This window comes from Eurytemora carolleeae, unplaced genomic scaffold, assembly GCF_000591075.1.
Source record: "Eurytemora carolleeae unplaced genomic scaffold, Eaff_2.0 scaffold19, whole genome shotgun sequence".
Classification (NCBI taxonomy): domain Eukaryota; kingdom Metazoa; phylum Arthropoda; class Copepoda; order Calanoida; family Temoridae; genus Eurytemora; species Eurytemora carolleeae.
In genome coordinates, this window is record NW_019396026.1 from 477,359 (window position 1) to 496,229 (window position 18,871).

An 18,871-nucleotide genomic window follows, 5' to 3' on the forward strand; every position below is an offset into this window, starting at 1 on the left:
CAGCATTGGGCGGGTTTTGATCCGGGTTGGTGAGTTTATGGAACGGAACCAGAGATACAGGATCTACAGTTCTATTCTGGAAAATCATCCTGCCATCCTCGTCATCCGTTCATTCATCTAAACACCCTTTCACTAGCTAGCTATCCTTCCAACAGTCAATCATCAGAACTAGAGAGGAATTGAGTCTTTGCCACAAACTCGGATTTTCTAAACCCTATATCTTTGCAACCCAATGTTGTAGACTTGAAATATTTCAAACTATGAATTCTGCTTGATCAAGAATCTAAGTTCACACTGTCAGGTTGCAAGTATATCAGGATTAACGAACTTGAGTTTGTGGCAAATACTCAATTTCTTTATATTTTCTGATATCCTTAAATAGTATTTATATTTTATAATAAAAATAAAAAGAATGATATAACTTTTTGTATTTACTATTAAGTTGTGGTTTAGACTGATGTGAGGGTAGTATTTACTCTTAAATTTAGATACTTTATAATTTTGACACTCATGGATCGCAAGAGCTAGGAAAATAAATAATTACTTGCCACAAACTCTAATTTGTTAAATCCTATATTTGTGCAACTAAGAAACCGTTTAGATCTTTGATATTTCAAATTTATTAAGGTAAACACCATCAGGTTGTAAAGAAACAGGGATACAAAAATTTGAATTTAATCAGTTTTTCTTTGTTGAAGAGAAATTTGTAAAACCTAAAAATCTATGCAATAACATTTTAAAACCTCAGTTTTTTCATCGTTAGTTATATATATTAATCTAATCATATTTATCTATCCTTTAAAACCTCAGTTTTTTCATCGTTAGTTATATATATTAATCTAATCATATTTATCTATCCTATATATACTTTATGAATATTAAAACTGTCTTAACTTAAATAAATGTATAACGTATTGTATTTACAATTAGCTTGAATATTTGAAACAAGGTTCAATCAGTTATACTGTAAATTAAGGTTTAGTAAATCTCTAATGGCAAATATAATAGGAAGGTTAGATATAATGTTTATTAGGTTAGGTTAGATCCTGGAGTAACCCTCGATCTAGCTGGTTTAGGAAAAGTGTCCTGATCTAAGAAATAAATATAAATATATGACCCTGTTATTCCTCTCTGATCCCTACATACATATATAGAGAAGAACGCGGCGGCCCGCTCGTTTCCGTTCGAGCAGGGTCAGTGAAAATCGGAGAAAATAGGCCAGACACGCCAGGAACAGAGGGAGTGAGCGAGTCCGTTCTCGATTCTCTTAGTTCTCACTCTAGTTGAAATCTCCAGAGTGGAAGGACGCGGAACTATCCGCTTGGAAAGCTGTGCCTGGAGAAACTTGAATATATTCTAGTCTCAAGATGGAATTGGTCTCTTTTCTGTAACATTTACTCTTTACAAACATTTACTACGATATTTTTAGGTAATCCTCAATATTTTATTTTAATTTCTAGTTTTCGCTCAGAAACGTGAAAATAGATACTTTAAATGTTTTTTCGTTTGTTTGAAAGCCAAGACGGTAGTTGCTTGATTAAAATTTAGCACCATGCTTAAAGATTTAAAATGTTTTTTTTTATGAAAATTTGTTCTTAAATTCTTCAAATTTAACACATATGCATTTGAATACTATGCAGACGACAGTAAAATTCCTACAGTTGTTTTGGTTTTAAGCTAAACAATCCAATATGGCTTACTCACTATTATTTTTAGTACGAGTAATAAGTCAGTAAGGAATTGAGTCTTTGTCACAAATTCAGTCACTGTAAAATCTATATCTTTGCAACCTTATGATTTAAACCTTTGATATTTCAAACTTACATCATTTGATCTAATAGCATTCATAATTTGAAATATTAAAGGTCTACGACATCGGGTTGCAACGAAATTGAAATTAGAAAATCAGAGTGTGTGGCAAAAACTCGATTCCTTTATGTTATACATTCTTGTCTTTTATTCTGGCTTAATCTTTAACGTTTATTTTTATTTATTTAAGAACCTAACATACCATTTATCTATCTAATTATAAACTCTTTCTAAAAGAAACGTAGGTCTTAAAAAAAGACGAACCGAAAATACAATGTTTGTTTATATTGATTTAGAATACTTAAATTAAAATATAAAACCAAGACGAGATCTTTTCTTGCATTTTTTGAGCATATTTTTTTCATTAAACTTTGAAAATTTTCCTATTTGAGACTTATTTGATTTTTAGAATTTATGGACTATGTATCTGAACTGAGGAATTCAAGAGAGAGAGAGTGCGCGCAGTTGGTTTGTGGAGCGGAGAGAGTTTGGTCGTGAACCAACTAATCAGCTGATGATCAGCTGATTGCTATGAGAGGAGAACCCCATCAGCATGAAGACCTGGATGAGTCAAGCCGAGGATATGAGGAAAGGAGGCATGGTTGCTCCGAATCCTATCTATTCCGAAAATCCCCCCTGACAATCCGAACCAACACTCCTCCTGCTAGGAGTGATTCTCCCTCCTCTCCTCCCCCAACCTCCTCCAACCTCACTCCTTTACTCACTGCCACTCTTAACGCCCCTATTGCTTATCAAAATACAATAAGAGTAAAGTCTGATATTCCCCCTCATATTACAAAAAGTAGTAAACCAGATGATAACAAGTGCAAACCTGATGGTTCAAACAGTCTTTCAAGCTCACAGTCAACTTTCTATTCCTCCTTGATCCATCAGCTGAGACAGAAAACTGGAGAAAATGGTGTCAAACATCTCACACCGGCCCAGAATATTAAGGTGAAGAAGGAGAAGACGAAACCTCTGGCCTTCATGTGTCCAGCATGTAAAAAGAGGTTCCAACGACAGATTGCTATGAACGCACATTTTCAGAACGAACACATTTCTCCGTCCTCAGGACCTGGAGAGAGAACGTGTAAACTGTGCGGAGGAGTTTCTCCAAGTCTGGCAGCAGTTCGTCAGCATCTCAAGATAGTGCACAAAATCGACCTTGAGAATCCAACCCAGTGCTTTGAAGAAACCAGGAACCAGGTCGGGGCAAAGTATTCGGTTTTGGAGGCCTCTCTTAGGTCCGGATATCAGGACGAATCTGAACCGTCCTGCTCCAATATAGATATGTATGAGTCTGGTCAATCCTCTCCTCAGAGTATCTCTCCTTCTCCTGCCCACACTCCAACTAGCAGCGAGTCCCCGGAGCGATCTCTCTTCCCGTTGAAACCGGAAGGATTTTTCCATCTTGAAGAAGATGATCCACAGGTGGAAGATCTCAGTATACGTAAACCCGTTCTAACTTCTCCCTTGCCTTCAAAACGATTCTCTCCAGGACCCAGATCTCCCCGCCCGGAGTCTCCCAGCGCTAAACCCAGTAAGAAGATAAAACTCAGGGACGGTTCACCGTCTCCAGCCTTCTCCCAGCCGGCGAGCGTTCCGGTTAGCTCAGGGAGCGGGTTCACTTGTAACCACTGTAACATTGTGTATCCCAACCAAACCTTGTACTTTCTCCACCGAGGGTTCCACTCCGAATCCAATCCCTGGCGTTGCAACTCCTGCGGACATATTTCAAGTGATCTCTACGATTTTAACACCCACCTCTTTAGTGTAGCACATCAGTAGCCACCAGTTTTGCCATACTTTAATTAACCAAGAATATTAAGCGGAGCTGTTCTCCGTCTTTAAACCGCTTAGATATAATTGCTATTTCGAGTCATCAGACACCCTGGGTATACAGTCAAAGAATATGCTCAGGGTCTGAATTCTACTGAAGCCTACCGACTGCAAGTTATTTCTCAGTTATGCATACTTTATTATTTATTGTAGATATAGTCCCTAGGACACAATACACGTTTCACAATCTAGTTTTCAGACAAACTTATTTTTATATACTTTATATATTTTATATGTAATTACAAAAATTTGTGTCCAAAAGTTTTTTATTGTAAAATTTTGAAAACGCGCAAAAGAATGTTATTAAATACGCAACTGTTTTTGTTTTATATCGTACAAAGAGAAGATGCTCACAGATAGCGCCACAATTAAAAGTTGAAATAGAAGATGGGCGAAGCGCCCTAAAATCATAGTCTTTAATATTATTTTGAAGTTATCTATTTATAAAGCTAGGACTAAAGAATGTTTTCAATAGATGTTGATTGAAAAGAAACTTTCTATTCATTTTTAATCGATCGTAACAATAACCTGGCAGAGTAGAAAACATTTAACTAATGAGTGTTACTAATACTATTTTTAAATTGAATCGATGTTTGCACACGAGGACTTAATCGAGTTTAGTTCAGTCCATTAACCAAGTAGTTTTATAATGATTATCAAGTAAAGTTCAGTCAAATTATAATCTGATTACCAATTTATAGTTTCATTCTTATTATTGAGTAGTTTCATATTAATTATCGTGTAATCTAATTACGAGTAGTTTCATCCTATAGTCATGAGAAGTTTCATCCTAAATAACGAGTATTTTCATCCCAATTATCGAGTAGTTTCATTATAATTACGATTAGTTTCATCATAGATACGGGTAGTTTCATCCTAATTATCGAGTATTTTTATTTTAATTATCGAGTAGTTTCATCCTAATTATCGAGTATTTTTATTCTAATTATCGAGTAGTTTCATCCTAATTATCGAGTATAGTTTCATCATAATTACAAGTAGTTTCATCATAAATATGAGTAGTTTCATCCTAATTATCGAGTATTTTCATTCTAATTATCGAGTAGTTTCATTATAATTACGAGTAGTTTCATTATAATTACGAGTAGTTTCATCATAAATACGAGTAGTTTCATCATAAATATGAGTAGTTTCATCCTAATTATCGAGTATTTTCATTCTAGTTATCGAGTAGTTTCATTATAATTACGAGTAGTTTCATTATAATTACGAGTAGTTTCATCATAAATACGAGTAGTTTCATCATAAATACGAGTAGTTTTATCCTAACTATCGAGTATTTTCATTTTAATTGTTGAACAGTTTAAGACTTTTTAAAAGTAGGTTTAAACTATAATTATTTAGAATATAGGCTAATTACGGAGATCTATGAGGCTAACTGTAAACAAGTTTGACATAGTTATCAAGAAGTTTTAATATAGTTAGCGAATATCGAAAAGTTTAAATCTAGTTATCAAGAAGGTTTACTCTAGTTATAGAAAAGTTTTAACCTAGTTATCGAGAAGTTTTAATCTAGTTATCGAAAAAGTTAAAATCTATTTATCGAGAAGTTTTGATATAGTTAGCGAATATCGAAATGTTTAAATCTGGTTAGAAAGAAGTTTTAATCTAGTTATCGAGAAGTTTAAATCTAGTTATCAAGAAGTTTTAATATATTTTCAAGAAGTTTTAACCTAGTTATCGGAAAGTTTTAATCTAGTAATGGAGAAGTTTTAGTAATCGTAAAGTTTTAATCTGGTAATCGTGAAGTTTTAACCTAGTTATCGAAATGTTTCATTTTTACTTATTTTGCTGTTCAAGAAATTCAATTGAAATTGGTTTGAATTTAACCTCAATTGAACAAAAATAAGTAACAGTCCAAAAAACACTTATATGTATATTGTCTTGTACAAAAACACAAACAAATATTACTAATAAGAACAACCTAATTAAGAGTGTTATTAAAAATTAAGCTGACAATTCCTTTAAAGTTTGAGGTTTATTGTTGTTTCTTGAATCCGACATTTGTTTAAGAGAAGTATGTTGCCCAGTTTTTAATTTAAAGGAAACGAAGAGAAAACGATTATATATTGGAGAAATTGCAGAGATTAGGTAAAAATAAGTATATGAATAACTAATGAAGATAAATAGTTAAATGTATACTATCTACAATCTACATGCATACATCATAATATTTTATTGAGAATTATTCTGAAGGATCTTGGCAAGATATCTGAATATAAATGTGAATATACTAAACAAGGTTCAAGGAGTAACACATATACAGGGTTCCCCATAAAAATTGAGCCTTAAATAAAGGCTAAAAAGCATTTTGTGCGCCGGCCTCTTAAATAATCCGGATAAATTAAAATTTAAATTGAGTTAAGTTTTAGGAATAGGAAAGGATAAAGGACTTGGTATTGGATGAATGACTAGTAGGATGAAGAACTAGGAGTAGGAAGGACTAGGAGTCGAATGAAGGACTAGGAGAGGGTGAAGGACTAGGAGAAAGATGAAGCACTTGGAGTAGGATGATGGACTAGGAGAAGGATGAAGGACCAGGAGTAGAATGAAGGAATAGGAGTTGGATGAAGGCCTAGGAGTAGGATGAAGAAGTAGAAGTAAGATGAAGAAATACGGGTAGGATGAAGGACTAGGAGTAGAATGAAGGACTAGATGAGTAGGATGAAGGATTAGAAGTAGGATGAAAGATTAGGAGTAGGATTAAGGACTAGGAGTAGGATTAAGGATTAGGAGTAGGATAAAGGACTAGGAGTAGGATAAAGGACTAGGAGTAGGATGAAGGACTAGGAGTAGGATGAATGACTAGGAGTAGGATGAAGGACTAGTAGTAGGATAAAGGACTAAGAGTAGGGCGAAAGGCTAGGAATAAAATGAAAGACTAGGAGCAGAATAAAGAACAAGGAGTAGGATGAAGGACTAAGAGTAGAATATAGGACCAGGAGTAGGATGAAAACCTTGGAGTAGGATGAAGTACTAAGAGTAGGATGAAGAGCAAGGAGTAGGATGAAGGACTAGGAGTAGAATGAAGGACTAGGAGTAGAATGAAGGACTAGGAGTAGGATGAAGGAATTGGAGTAGAAGGGCTGGAAGCTGGTGTATAGTAAGGGAAAGGATTTAGGGTGAAAGGGCAAAATGTTAAGATGGATGGTCAGAAGTTATGCGGTTGTGTGAACAAGAGAGAAAGTGAAATGATCTGAGGGAAAGGGGGCATGCAGGGGTTAATGATGAGCGGAACGAGATGGGATTGTAAAAATATAAAATCGTGTAAGTTTAAACTAATGATGCAAAAACAGGACAAATCAAAATTAAAATGGAATAAAAAAATTGAAGAACATGACAGTCCAGAGATTGTATAGAACTCGGAAACATTAACCTTCATTTGTAATTTCGAAACTTTTCAATTAATTTTTATTCAAGATTAGGACCCAGGGCATTAGAAAACATTATGTTAAAAGTAAAATATAATAAAAAAATATGCAAAAAAAGTGCAAAAAATTCAGAAATTTTGTGAAAGAATTAAGAGAATTGAGAATCAAGAAAGTTCAATAAACAGAACAAAGTGAAAGAGAAGATTAAAATAGAAAATTAAAAATTAGCAGAAATTATAATTTGTGTATTCTATATAATAAAACAAGACATTGGCTTGTGGACACTCATGGGTAGCCAGGGGGTGTTGAATGCTAAAAAATTAGATTTTTTTTTCAATTTTTTTTTTCCACGGGCAAAGCCGGGCCTTTCAGCTAGTTAAAACTTGATACGCAAGAACAAAAACCTGGTAATTAAGCGGGGAAATAAAAATTACACAATAATAAAATTAATGATACTTGAAGTCATAAATATCGGAAGGACTAGAAATTCAGAAAAACAAAATGAAATTGGAATAATTTGCGATATCCAAGGCTTTCAGAGCACTTCGTACACATCTTCGATTTTAAATTTTAATCATTGCTTTATTTAAGCATTTTTTTTCTCGTGGATTTTGCAAAATAGAAAAATATTTTATGGTAATTTTTTCAATTCTGATTATCTAAACATTCCCTGGGGTCATGTGATTTGCCTTAAAAATTTTGTGCTTGATCGGTTCAGCCGTTTGAAGTTTATTGGACACAAACAGACAGACAGACAAATATACAAAGTAGATGTAGAGATATGACGAGATATAAGGAAGGATGTATGTATGTCACACAATTTAAAAAAAACTCTTTCAAAAGTTGCAGCTAACTCAAATTTTGTTTTAAACTGCCTCGTCACTGTACGTCTTCATTGTATTTTCATACGTTATTTAGTTTCTTCAAGATAAGGGCCTCCTCTTTTGCAACAGAAAATTTTCAATTTATAGAACATTAAAAAACACAGAACTAAGAAGATTTCAAAAACTTCAGAAAAGAGTATTTGAAAGGATATTTCTTGAATTGAATACCATTACCAGGAGATCTATCGGTTCGATCGTTTAGGCGTTTATTGAAAACAAAAAAATGATTATACAACGAACCCAACAACAGAGGAGCCAAATATATAAATCTACGAAAGATAGTATCAACAGAAGGATTATAAATATTAGATTTTACAATTACAGCTCGAGGCTGCTTAGTGTTACACCTGGAGGCGCAAGATTTAAACCAAACCCTGAGTTGTAAAACAAGAATCATTTAACAAGGTTTTTGGTCAGACAAGTTCGCGATAAATAAGAGAAATAAGATAAATAAGATAAATTAGATAAATAAGGTAAATAAGATAAATTAGATAAATAAGATAAATAAGATAAATTAGATAAATAAGGTAAATAAGATAAATTAGATAAATGAATAAATAAGATAAATTAGATAAATTAGCTAAATAAGATTGAAGATTGTGTAGGTGCACAATGGAGCAAATAAAGATTTAAAGAGATTTGAATATTTTAGTTTTAAATTGGAATAAGATTTAGAAATGAAAGGAACAAAGTAAGCTGATGGAAACGTTGCAAGAATGACAGAAAAATGTTCCGCGTGTTTCTTTGAATTACTATTCTTCGTAAATAAATGTTTGGAAAAAATATGTCGCCATTGTTGTTCAAATCCGCAAAATTGTTTCTGTTTTTTAGTTCATAAAAAATTAAACATTAAAAAAAATGAAGATAGTAAATCTAATCAAGTAAATATAAATAATTTAGTGTATGAGATTTATCTATTCCTTCACAATAAAATGACTTTGGGTTAAACTGAAACGGATTTTATTTTAGTTTGAATTTACAGAAAATTTGAGTAGAGTAATAATACCAATTGTTAACATTATATAAATGTATAAAGCCAAGGGCGTACACAGGGGGGACAAGGGAGGCAGTGCCCCCCTAGAACTCAGAGCTAAAACACTTTTCAAATCTGAAACTGAAGAGTGAAGATCATAAAAAAGTTAGGTTGTTGTTTGTTTTTCTGCTAGTTTTGTTTGAAGGAGAGATAAAGTAGAACTTGCAAGGTAATTGGACTGTATATGTACCTTTAAGTATTCAAGAAGCTAAATGTTTTGAATTTACAGTTCAAATGTTGCCTTCCCCTAGGAGCTCCTAGGGGGGGGGGGGGAACAAACAAATTTGCGCTTCACGCATATTTGGATTTATTTCTGTGTACGCCATTGTATAAAGTCTATTTAACTTATTTTAAACACCAGTTTCATTGAACAAGCAAAAATAATGGAAAAAAACAAGATGGAAATGTCGAAGAGCGAAGGAAACGGTTAAAAGCAAAACAAAAATGAAACAAAATGAAACAAAATGAAACAAAATAAAAGAAAATGGAAGAAACGAAATGAAGCGACATTTGCTGCACAGTATTACATAAATACAGGTTGAACCTACCGGAGAATTCCCTGCAATTATCCCACGCTGGTATTTAGAACATATACTTTCTATATCTATCTATCTTTCTATCTTTAGCTATCTAACTAGCTATCTGTCTTTCTTTCTTTTTTCTTTCTTTCTTTCTTTTTTTCTTTCTTTCTTTCTTTCTTTTTAAATGGCCCAATTACAAAAGACCCAAGATAACAGAAAATACCCCCTGTATCCGCCTCTGACAGAAAGTCCAAGATAAAAATGTCCAAAAGAATTGATTCTTTGCCTCAAACTCTGATTTTTCAAATTTCAACACAAATTCATAACCCTTAGATCAAATAATCTAATTTTTAATATCAAAGGTTTAAACCATCAGGTTGCAAAGCAATTGGGATTAGAAAATAATAGCTTGTGACAAAGACTCAATACCTTCACTGAATGTCCAAAGTTACATAATGTACAAAGGTACAAAATGTCCAAGAGCTTTTTTTAAAATATAGCTTACTGAAGTGTATTTTTTGTCAGTTACTTTCTTGAAGATTAAATATTTGTTACTATTAGTGTTACTCTATTTTATTCTTCTTACTATATGTTCAATAATATTGAATAGGTTTCAAGTTCTTCCGTTTCCTTTCTTTTCTTTTTCCTTTTCCTTTTCTCTGTTATAGGCAGCTCTCCGATATCCGTTGTTTATTTTTAATTTTACATATTTTTCATCCCNATCCAAATCCACTTTGTGCTTTCTCCTCGTCATTTTCCTTCCCCAATTAAATGTTCAGTATCCATATATCTCCATTTTGATCCGTTCTTAATAGTTTTTACCCTTACAACCCTTTCAACCACCTCCCTTTCATTGTGATGTGCAACACTACGGCGCCTCGCTAATGAGAGGAGACCGCGCGCCATGCCCCCATTCGGTTGCGCGTTTCAGCCTAGAAAGTGTGTTTAGTATGAGCGCCTATACTGTATATTCGACCTAGAGCATCTGGGTCAGATTTAGTTTCCGTATTCTCCTTATTCTCTACTCGAGAATAAGAATGAGTTGAGTGCGGGTATGAGCTGGCCAACTGTTTACTCCCGGGTTATCAATATCTGGTGTACGGACGGATAAAGGTTTCGTTTCTCCCGAGGGTTCGGAGAGTGTGACGAGTGAACCCTGTGACGCAACGCGCAGGACACTTTCCAACCCTGACCGGGGGGTTTTCTTTCAGCTGGTGCAGACCCTTTAAACTAGGGCATTGACCCAGAAGGAGCTTTGTTATCACTGGACTAAAAATGTAAGTTTCACATTAATGATCGCGCTAGATAATTGATTAACGTTCCAACATTCCTTGTCTTTGGAACCCGGTTCAATTCAAGTTTTAGACTCAGGGTTATATATCCGGGTACACGATTTAATACAGCAGCTTTTCTAGGGTTCATTTAGATACTTAATAAATATAAAATATGATAGATACATCGGAACAATATTTTTGCAACAAGCAAAAACATCGAAACTGATTATTAAGAAAAAAAATGATAAACAAGAAAAAAGGAAAACAATAAATTTCAGAGTAGGAGGAGAACAAAGCTTACTTCTCCTCCTCTTTTGCTCCTTTTGTAGGCAGAGAGAAAGAGAGAATCATCGTTAAAAATATAATACAAATTTCTAAAACGGCAAAGATCATTGAAATTGTGTGTCTGGAGCAGAAAAAGATGAGGATAAAAAACTTTCAGCTCTGAGATAAGAAGTGAAGGTCTAAGAAGAGGAAATATTATGAGGGAAGTAAAGGGGTAGGATAAGAAGCAGAAGGAGGAGGAGGGGGGGGGCTTGTCTCATGTCCCTTCAAGGCAAACACGGAAAATTAAATGGATTTTAAAGATCTGTTTTGACATATTCCAGAATCCATCTTCTGAGATTTAAATATTTGGAATTTTTGTAATCCTACCAGAACCCCCACCACCCCCCCCCCCCTTGCTCTCACTTCAACAGGAGAGACCAGAGATCATATCTTGACACGGTTTCATTACCTTCAAGAGAACAAGGATTTGAAAACTTAACCAATGCACATGAACTAGAACTAGAACTAGAACTAGAACTAGAACTAGAACTAGAACTAGAACTAGAACTAGAACTAGAATTAGAATTAGAACTACAAGATCTAGAACTAGAACTAGAACTATAACTAGAATTAGAACTAGAACTAGAGCTAGAACTAGAACTAGAACTAGAACTAGAACTAGAAAACTAGAACTAGAACTAGAACTAGAACTAGAACTAGAACGAGAACTAGAACTAGAACTAGAACTAGAAGTAGAACTAGAACTAGAACTAGAACCAGACTAGAACTAGAACTAGATCTAGAATTAGAACTAGATCTAGAACTAGAACTAGATCTAGAACAGAACTAGATCTAGAACTAGAACTAGAACTAGAGAACTAGAACTAGAACTAGAATTAGATCTAGAACTAGAACTAGAACTAGAACTAGAATTAGAACTAGAGCTAGAACTAGAACTAGAATACTAGAACTAGAACTAGAACTAGAACTAGAACTAGAACTAGAACTAGAACTAGAACTAGAACTAGAGCTAGAACTAGAACTAGAGCTGGAACCGGAACTAGGACTGGTTTCAGATTTCTGATATATAGTCAATCCTAGCCGCGGCGCTTTTTGTCCATCATGTCCTAGCTGCATCATTCGGTACTCTAGCCAGTTATGGCAACAGCGCTCGGCCCCCTATAAATTTTCTCAACCCGACCTCAGGTCATCATTTTAAAATGATTTTTTTTGGGGGGGGTGGGTGAGTTTATAATTCTCGGGCGAGGATTGGACCTTGAACCAAAAAAAATCAAACTAGAATTTGAACTAGATCCGACCAATCAAATTTTTCAAATGTTATACTTCCTCCTGAATCCTATTATTTAAACTATGTAACTTGGCATAATTCCGTTCCCAGAGTTGTTTATAGATCTGTGCAAAATGGTTTCCTAAATATACAATTTGTACAATTTTGTTTACAATTTGTTTAAGCCTGAAGTTGTTTTATAATATGTTACGAAGCAGATCTGCAGGATCTGCAGTTCATTGTGGTTTAAAATATGCAAGTTTTGACGCAATAAATTATAGGAATTTTAGAAAAATTACTCCATCAAAACAGAACCTTAAGACCAACGCCTTTCAGACTCGAAAACGTCATGTCTAAAACTAACAAAATTATGTTACTACTTGTTGCTTATTAATTTCCAAAAATAAAATTGGATGGCAGCTAGTAATCAATTATTTTGCAATTATTTTTAAATTATAAAATTTAAAATTTATTTATTGTGATTTTAACTGAAATATATCTATTTAAATATCTAAACTCAGGGCAAAGGTCCTATGCAACTTTAGAGTTGTGAATCGTTGTTGGTTGCAGATCTACTCTTACGGTTAGGAATGATCTTTATTTAGTTTGTGCACTGTGCACTGTGCAGAGCAGTGCACAGTGTGAAAACTTGGATTAAATCAATTCTAATATTTCGTGGGACACCCTGTAACTTAAAAATATAATACAATTTAATGTACTTATGACAATTTTTCAAAAGATTATTTTTTGAAGTTTCGTTTTGATTTTAAATCCATTTTCTAAGTTTCCCTTGAATCTCCATCCCAACTGGCCCAACCCCTTTCTCTCGCAAAAGAATGTTATTAAATACGCAACTGTTTTTGTTTTATATCGTACAAAGAGAAGATNTAACCCCCTTCCAACCTCCATTCCCCTGCCCTAACCCCCTTCCAACCTCCATTCCCCCTGCCCTAATCCCCTTTCAACCTCCATTACCCTCGTGCCCTAACCGCCTCCAAACTTCACCATTATACCTATAACCCCTTTCCAACTCTAAACCCAATCTGCACTATATCATCCCCTTTGCACTAAATAACATCCCCATGCCCTAACCCCCGTTTTCTCAAACCGAATTCCATTTCTCTGTTCTAACTGCACCTTCCAACTTCCATTTCTCTGTTTTAACCACCTTCCAGGCTTCCAGGCTTCCAACATCCAATTTTCTGTTCTAACTGCACCTTCCAACTCCCATTTCTCTGTTCTAACACCTTCAAACCTCCATCCCATTCTAACTTGCCCCCATTTTTAAGGGTAATCCAAGGGTAAGGGGCTGTATTGGACAAGGTTTAAGGAAATGATTAACTTAACTAGATTTTCCATTCTTTGTTTGAAACTAGGGCAAGGTTCTTCAATCAAGAGAAGAATTGAATAGTTTCTCCGTGTTCTAGTTTAAATATACTTGGGACAGGGAGCTACAGGCAGATTTAAGTCTCTCTCCGACATGCTTGGACTTTATAAATATGAATAAAGAGAGGAAATTTAATATTTTTTCCTATAGTTTTAATCTGACTGAGTAGGATAGAAGGGTGGTAAAATAGAGGGAGGTATTTAACTACGAGATTCTAACGACGACAAAGAATTTGAGATTTTTTATAATATCTGCAGTCGTCTTCGTATATATCAATACAATGAAGACGACTTTCGATTTGAATTTTTGATTTCTGCCACTCTTTCCATCAGCATGGATACACATAAACATGGAAACAATTCTTTTTGTTTACTTTTAAAATTTTCATTTGAAAAAAAGCTTGTTGAATTAAATACTTAAATAGAAAAGTCGTCTTCATTGTATTGATATAAACGCCGACCAGTGTAGTTGGTCCGAGCACCTGTTGAAAAAAAATGCATGAAATATTAAGAAAAATTGGTTTACAAATTGTAGGGTTAAAGGGACTGTAAGCGCAGTGACCCTCCATGCAAAGATGGTAATGCCTGATTCACAACGGTACCCTTAAAACATTCATCTGATCAGTAATGTGGACGATATTGCATGTTTTAGTTCTGATAATTCCTATATATTTCCTGCAGTAGAAATGCGCAAGTCAATTTTGAACACAATTGAAATTAATCAGTTTTGCCAATTATAAACATTCGTTGTACATCGGGCATTGCCAGCTTTTCGGAGGGTCACTGAAACTACGCCTAGAGTTTCCTTAACTGCAATGAAAATATAAAATGTATGTTCTATCTTGAAGATTTTAATAAAACAGAAAACTTCTTATTTGAATAGTGACTAGATAGAGGAGTAGATACTTGATTAGTTCTTTTTTATTCATAGAATTGAAAAGAGTACACTGGAAGGATAAAAGAAATACAAATCTAATGTTAGGAGATGAATTAAAAACTTAAATTAAAAATAAGACATAATCTTAATTTGAAACAATAGTTTTCAAGAAGTTTTTTAAAGCTGTTATTGGTAGAAAAGTTTTATGATTATAAAATAAACTAAAAAAAATTGTAATTTTATCTGAACGAGATTGGTAAATCAAAACTTATTATTAGTGATTATTTTTTGAGTGATGAACCTTGAGTGACGAACGGAACTGAGTTTTTGCCATAAAGTTTCAATCCCTTTATCTTTGCAACTTGATGGTGTAAACTTGGACTTTCTGATCTAACAACATTTTTAGTTTGAAATATCAGAAGTCGACGATATCTGGTTGAAAAGATGTAGGGATTAAAACATCTGAGTTTGTGACATGAACTCAGTTCTTTTGTATGCAATACTTTATTCCTTTCGAGAGATTTAAATGGAATTATGATAATGAAAGAAAGTTTAATCGGAAAGGAAATTTTTTTAATATTTATATAAATGGTAAAGGATTGAATTGTGATATTTTGAGATTGAGGCGGGATTCTAACTTATTTAATGATCTCGAGATCAAATATGAGATTGAGGCGGGATTCTAACTTATTTCATGATCTCGAGATCAAATATGAGATTGAGGCGAGATTCTAACTTATTTCAAATATGAGATTGAGGCGAGATTCTAACTTATTTAATGATCTCGAGATCAAATATGAGATTGAGGCGAGATTCTAACTTATTTAATGATCTCGAGATCAAATATGAGATTGAGGCGAGATTCTAACTTATTTAATGATCTCGAGATCAAATATGAGATTGAGGCGGGATTCTAACTTATTTCATAATCTCGAGATCAAATATTAGATTGAGGCGGGATTCTAACTTATTTCATGATCTCGAGATCAAATATTAGATTGAGGCGAGATTCTGACTTATTTAATAATCTCGAGATCAAATATTAGATTGAGGAGGGATTCTAACTTATTTAACCCTATCCCTGCTGGGGTACTTGAAAACCGGAATACGCTGGGGGGGGGTCAATTTGACCCCCCCCCTCTAAATCCCATGTTTTATGTCCAAATATGACAAATGATACATCATTCTAACTTATTTCATGATCTCGAGATCAAATATGAGATTGAGGCGGGATTCTAACTTATTTCATGATCTCGAGATCAAATATGTCCCCAGCGTATCGAGATGTAAAAGCATAAAGAAGATCTTAGAAGGATCATATTTTTGTAACGAGCCAATGAGCAGAAAAAAGAGAAAAAACTATGTATCTATGTAAAATAACAGAAGATGAATTTGTAAGTACAGTTTAAATATATTATTGTTATTCAAATATAGTATTGATCTCTTTTTGTTTGTCCGATCATAGCTCATGCACCCCATGTCTGATTCGCCTCAACTTGTGATTGAAAAGTTCAGTAGAAACACGAATTTGTTTTTAGCTTGGGTAAAAACTCTCTGCTTCGTAGCTCGACTTTAACAGGTAAACATTAGGTCCAAACAGAGCTGGGTTTCCAAGATAGTAATTACATACACATGCACAATGCACTAGGTACATAAAAGCACTGTGTTAAAATTTTGGCAATAAAAAGTTTGTAAATAGTAAAACCAGAAATTTTAATTTATTGATGCCAATAATAGTTGTTGGTACATTTAGATTATATCGAAAAGAAAAGGTTTGAATTTGTTAATATTAAAAAAGTGAAATCAAAACATGTCGGAATAATGTTTATCTAACTCGTTTTGTAGATCAAGGATTTGCAAGTCATGCTTTTGAATAAAGAAATAGGATGAATAAGCAAAATATCTGATTGATGAATAAATGAATAAATGAATAAATGAATAAATGAATAAATGAATAAATGAATAAATGAATAAATGAATAAATGAATAAATGAATAAATGAATAAATAAATAAAATGAATAAATGACAGAATGAACAAGTCGAGAAACCTGGAAATGAATAAATGAATAAATGAAAGGATGGAAAAGTGGAGTAACCTGGAAATGAATGAATAAATAAATGAAAGGATGGACAAGTGGAGTAACCTATAGATGAATGAATGAATAAATGAAAGGATGGAGTAACCTGGAAATGAATGAATGAATAAATGAAAGGATGGACAAGTGGAGTAACCTAGAAATGAATGAATAAATAAATGAAAGGATGGACAATTGGAGTAACCTGGAAATGAAAGGATGAATAAATGAAAGGATGGACAAGTGGAGTAACCTGGAAATGAATGAATAAATAAATGAAAGAATGGACAAGTGGAGTAACCTGGAAATGAATGAATTAATAAATGACTGTAAACCATATCAACAGTGAAAAGATTGTTCTCATTAGAAATTTCAACGTCTGTAATAGTGTCAGGATCGTAGGAAGAGGCGGTAATGCGTAGGGTGGTGTGGGGGAGGGGGGTAGGAAATTCATATAAAAAAGTAAAGTTGAGAGTGGTAAGTATATAAATTAAGAAAAAAAACAAGATATAAGTATAAAGATAAGTATAGAGATAATTATAGGGATAAGTATGGAGATAAGTTTAGAGTTAAATATAAAGATAAGTATGGAGAAAAAAAAGTTAGTGAACATTTGGGAAGGATGAACAGGAAGGAGTAAACAGAGGAAATATGAATAGAAAGAACGGTTAAAGGAGAGGTGATGTGATTAGGAAGAAGGGTAAATAGAAAGGTGATGTGATTAGGAAGAAAGGAAAATAGAGAGGTGATGTGAATAGGAAATAGGGTAAAAGGAGAGGAGATGTGAATACCAAGAAGGGTAAATAGAGAGGAGATGTAATTAGGAAGAAGGGTAAAAGGAGAGGAGATGTGAATAAGAAGAAGGGTAAATAGAGAGGAGATGTGATTAGGAAGAAGGGTAAAAGGAGAGAATATGTGAATACCAAGAAGGGTAAAAGGAGAGGTGATGTGAATATAAAGAAGTGTAAATAGAGAGGAGATGTGAATAGGAAGTAGGGTAAAAGGAGAGGAGATGTGAATAGGAAGAAGGGTAAAAGGAGAGAATATGTGAATACCAAGAAGGGTAAATTGAGAGGAGATGTGAATATAAAGAAGGGTAAATAGAGAGGAGATGTGAATACCAAGAAGGGTAAATAGGGAGGAGATGTGAATACCAAGTTAAGGGTAAATAGAGAGGAGATGTGAATATAAAGAAGGGTAAAAGGAGAGGATATGTGAATACCAAGAAGGGTAAATAGAGAGGATATGTGAATACCAAGAAGGGTAAATAGAGAGGAGATGTGAATACCAAGAAGGGTAAATAGAGAGGAGATGTGAATACCAAGAAGGGTTAATAGAAAGGAGACGTGATTAGGAAGAAGGGTAAATAGAGAGGAGATGTGATTAGGAAGAAGGGTAAATAGAGAGGAGATGTGAATAGGAAGAAGGGTAAAAGGAGAGAAGATGTGAATAGGAAGAAGGGTAAAAGGAGAGAAGATGTGAATACCAAGAAGGGTAAATTGAGAGGAGATGTGAATATAAAGAAGGGTAAATAGAGAGGANTTCTGAATTTAACGGACTCAAAATTTAAAGCAATTGATTGACTCTAGATGTTCAGGTGTGTTGCTCTGACGGTGACGGTCTTGCAGGATACATACATATATTTATTTATTAAAAAGCTCAATTTGGATTTTTTTGTTCTTTAACTTTTGTTTCTATTTTCAATTTATTTGATTTCCATCCTGTTAGCAGTGTTATAAACACTAAATAATCCTATTCCCTTACTAACACTGTATCAACCTAGGATGATCATTTTAGGTACTTGTGAAAGAGAGTGTTATCAACTATCTAAAAGTTTCTCTGCCTGAATCTTTTGATCCTAAACTTACTAGTTTCTTAATTCAAATTAGAGCTAGGATGTATATGTATAGTATTCACCCGTCTACAAGCCGATGATGAATATTATTTCTAGGGCTGACTACAAAAGTAGATCTAAAATCAATTGAGTAAAAGGAGAGAAGATATAAATTATAGGAAGATAGGTAAAAGAAGAGTAGATGTGAGTAGGAAAAAAGGTAAAGTAGAGAAGGTAAAAGGGTAAAAGGGGAGGAGATGTGAATATAAAGAAGGGTAAAGGAGGAGGTATATAAATAGGAAAATATGAATATGGAATAAGTACCGAAAAGGAAATAGAGGAGAGGGAGGGTGCATGGTTTGTATATTGTATAACAGTGCAGAGGAGTAGG

At 33.9% G+C, this 18,871-nt stretch overlaps 1 protein-coding gene across 1 annotated transcript; it reads left to right on the forward strand.

The window, feature by feature from the left end:
* Positions 1-1,218: 1,218 nt before the first annotated feature.
* LOC111715614 (zinc finger protein Pegasus) lies at positions 1,219-3,968 on the forward strand. The gene is made up of 2 exons (XM_023490995.1): positions 1,219-1,429; positions 2,219-3,968. Exon 2 carries the CDS (start codon positions 2,341-2,343, stop codon positions 3,595-3,597), a length of 1,257 nt encoding a protein of 418 aa, XP_023346763.1. The 5' UTR covers positions 1,219-1,429; positions 2,219-2,340; the 3' UTR covers positions 3,598-3,968.
* Positions 3,969-18,871: the final 14,903 nt, after the last annotated feature.

Coding starts and splice junctions, on each gene's coding strand:
- LOC111715614 (XM_023490995.1), top strand. CDS start 2,341: ATGAGAGGAGAACCCCATCAGCATGAAGACCTGGATGAGTCAAGCCGA.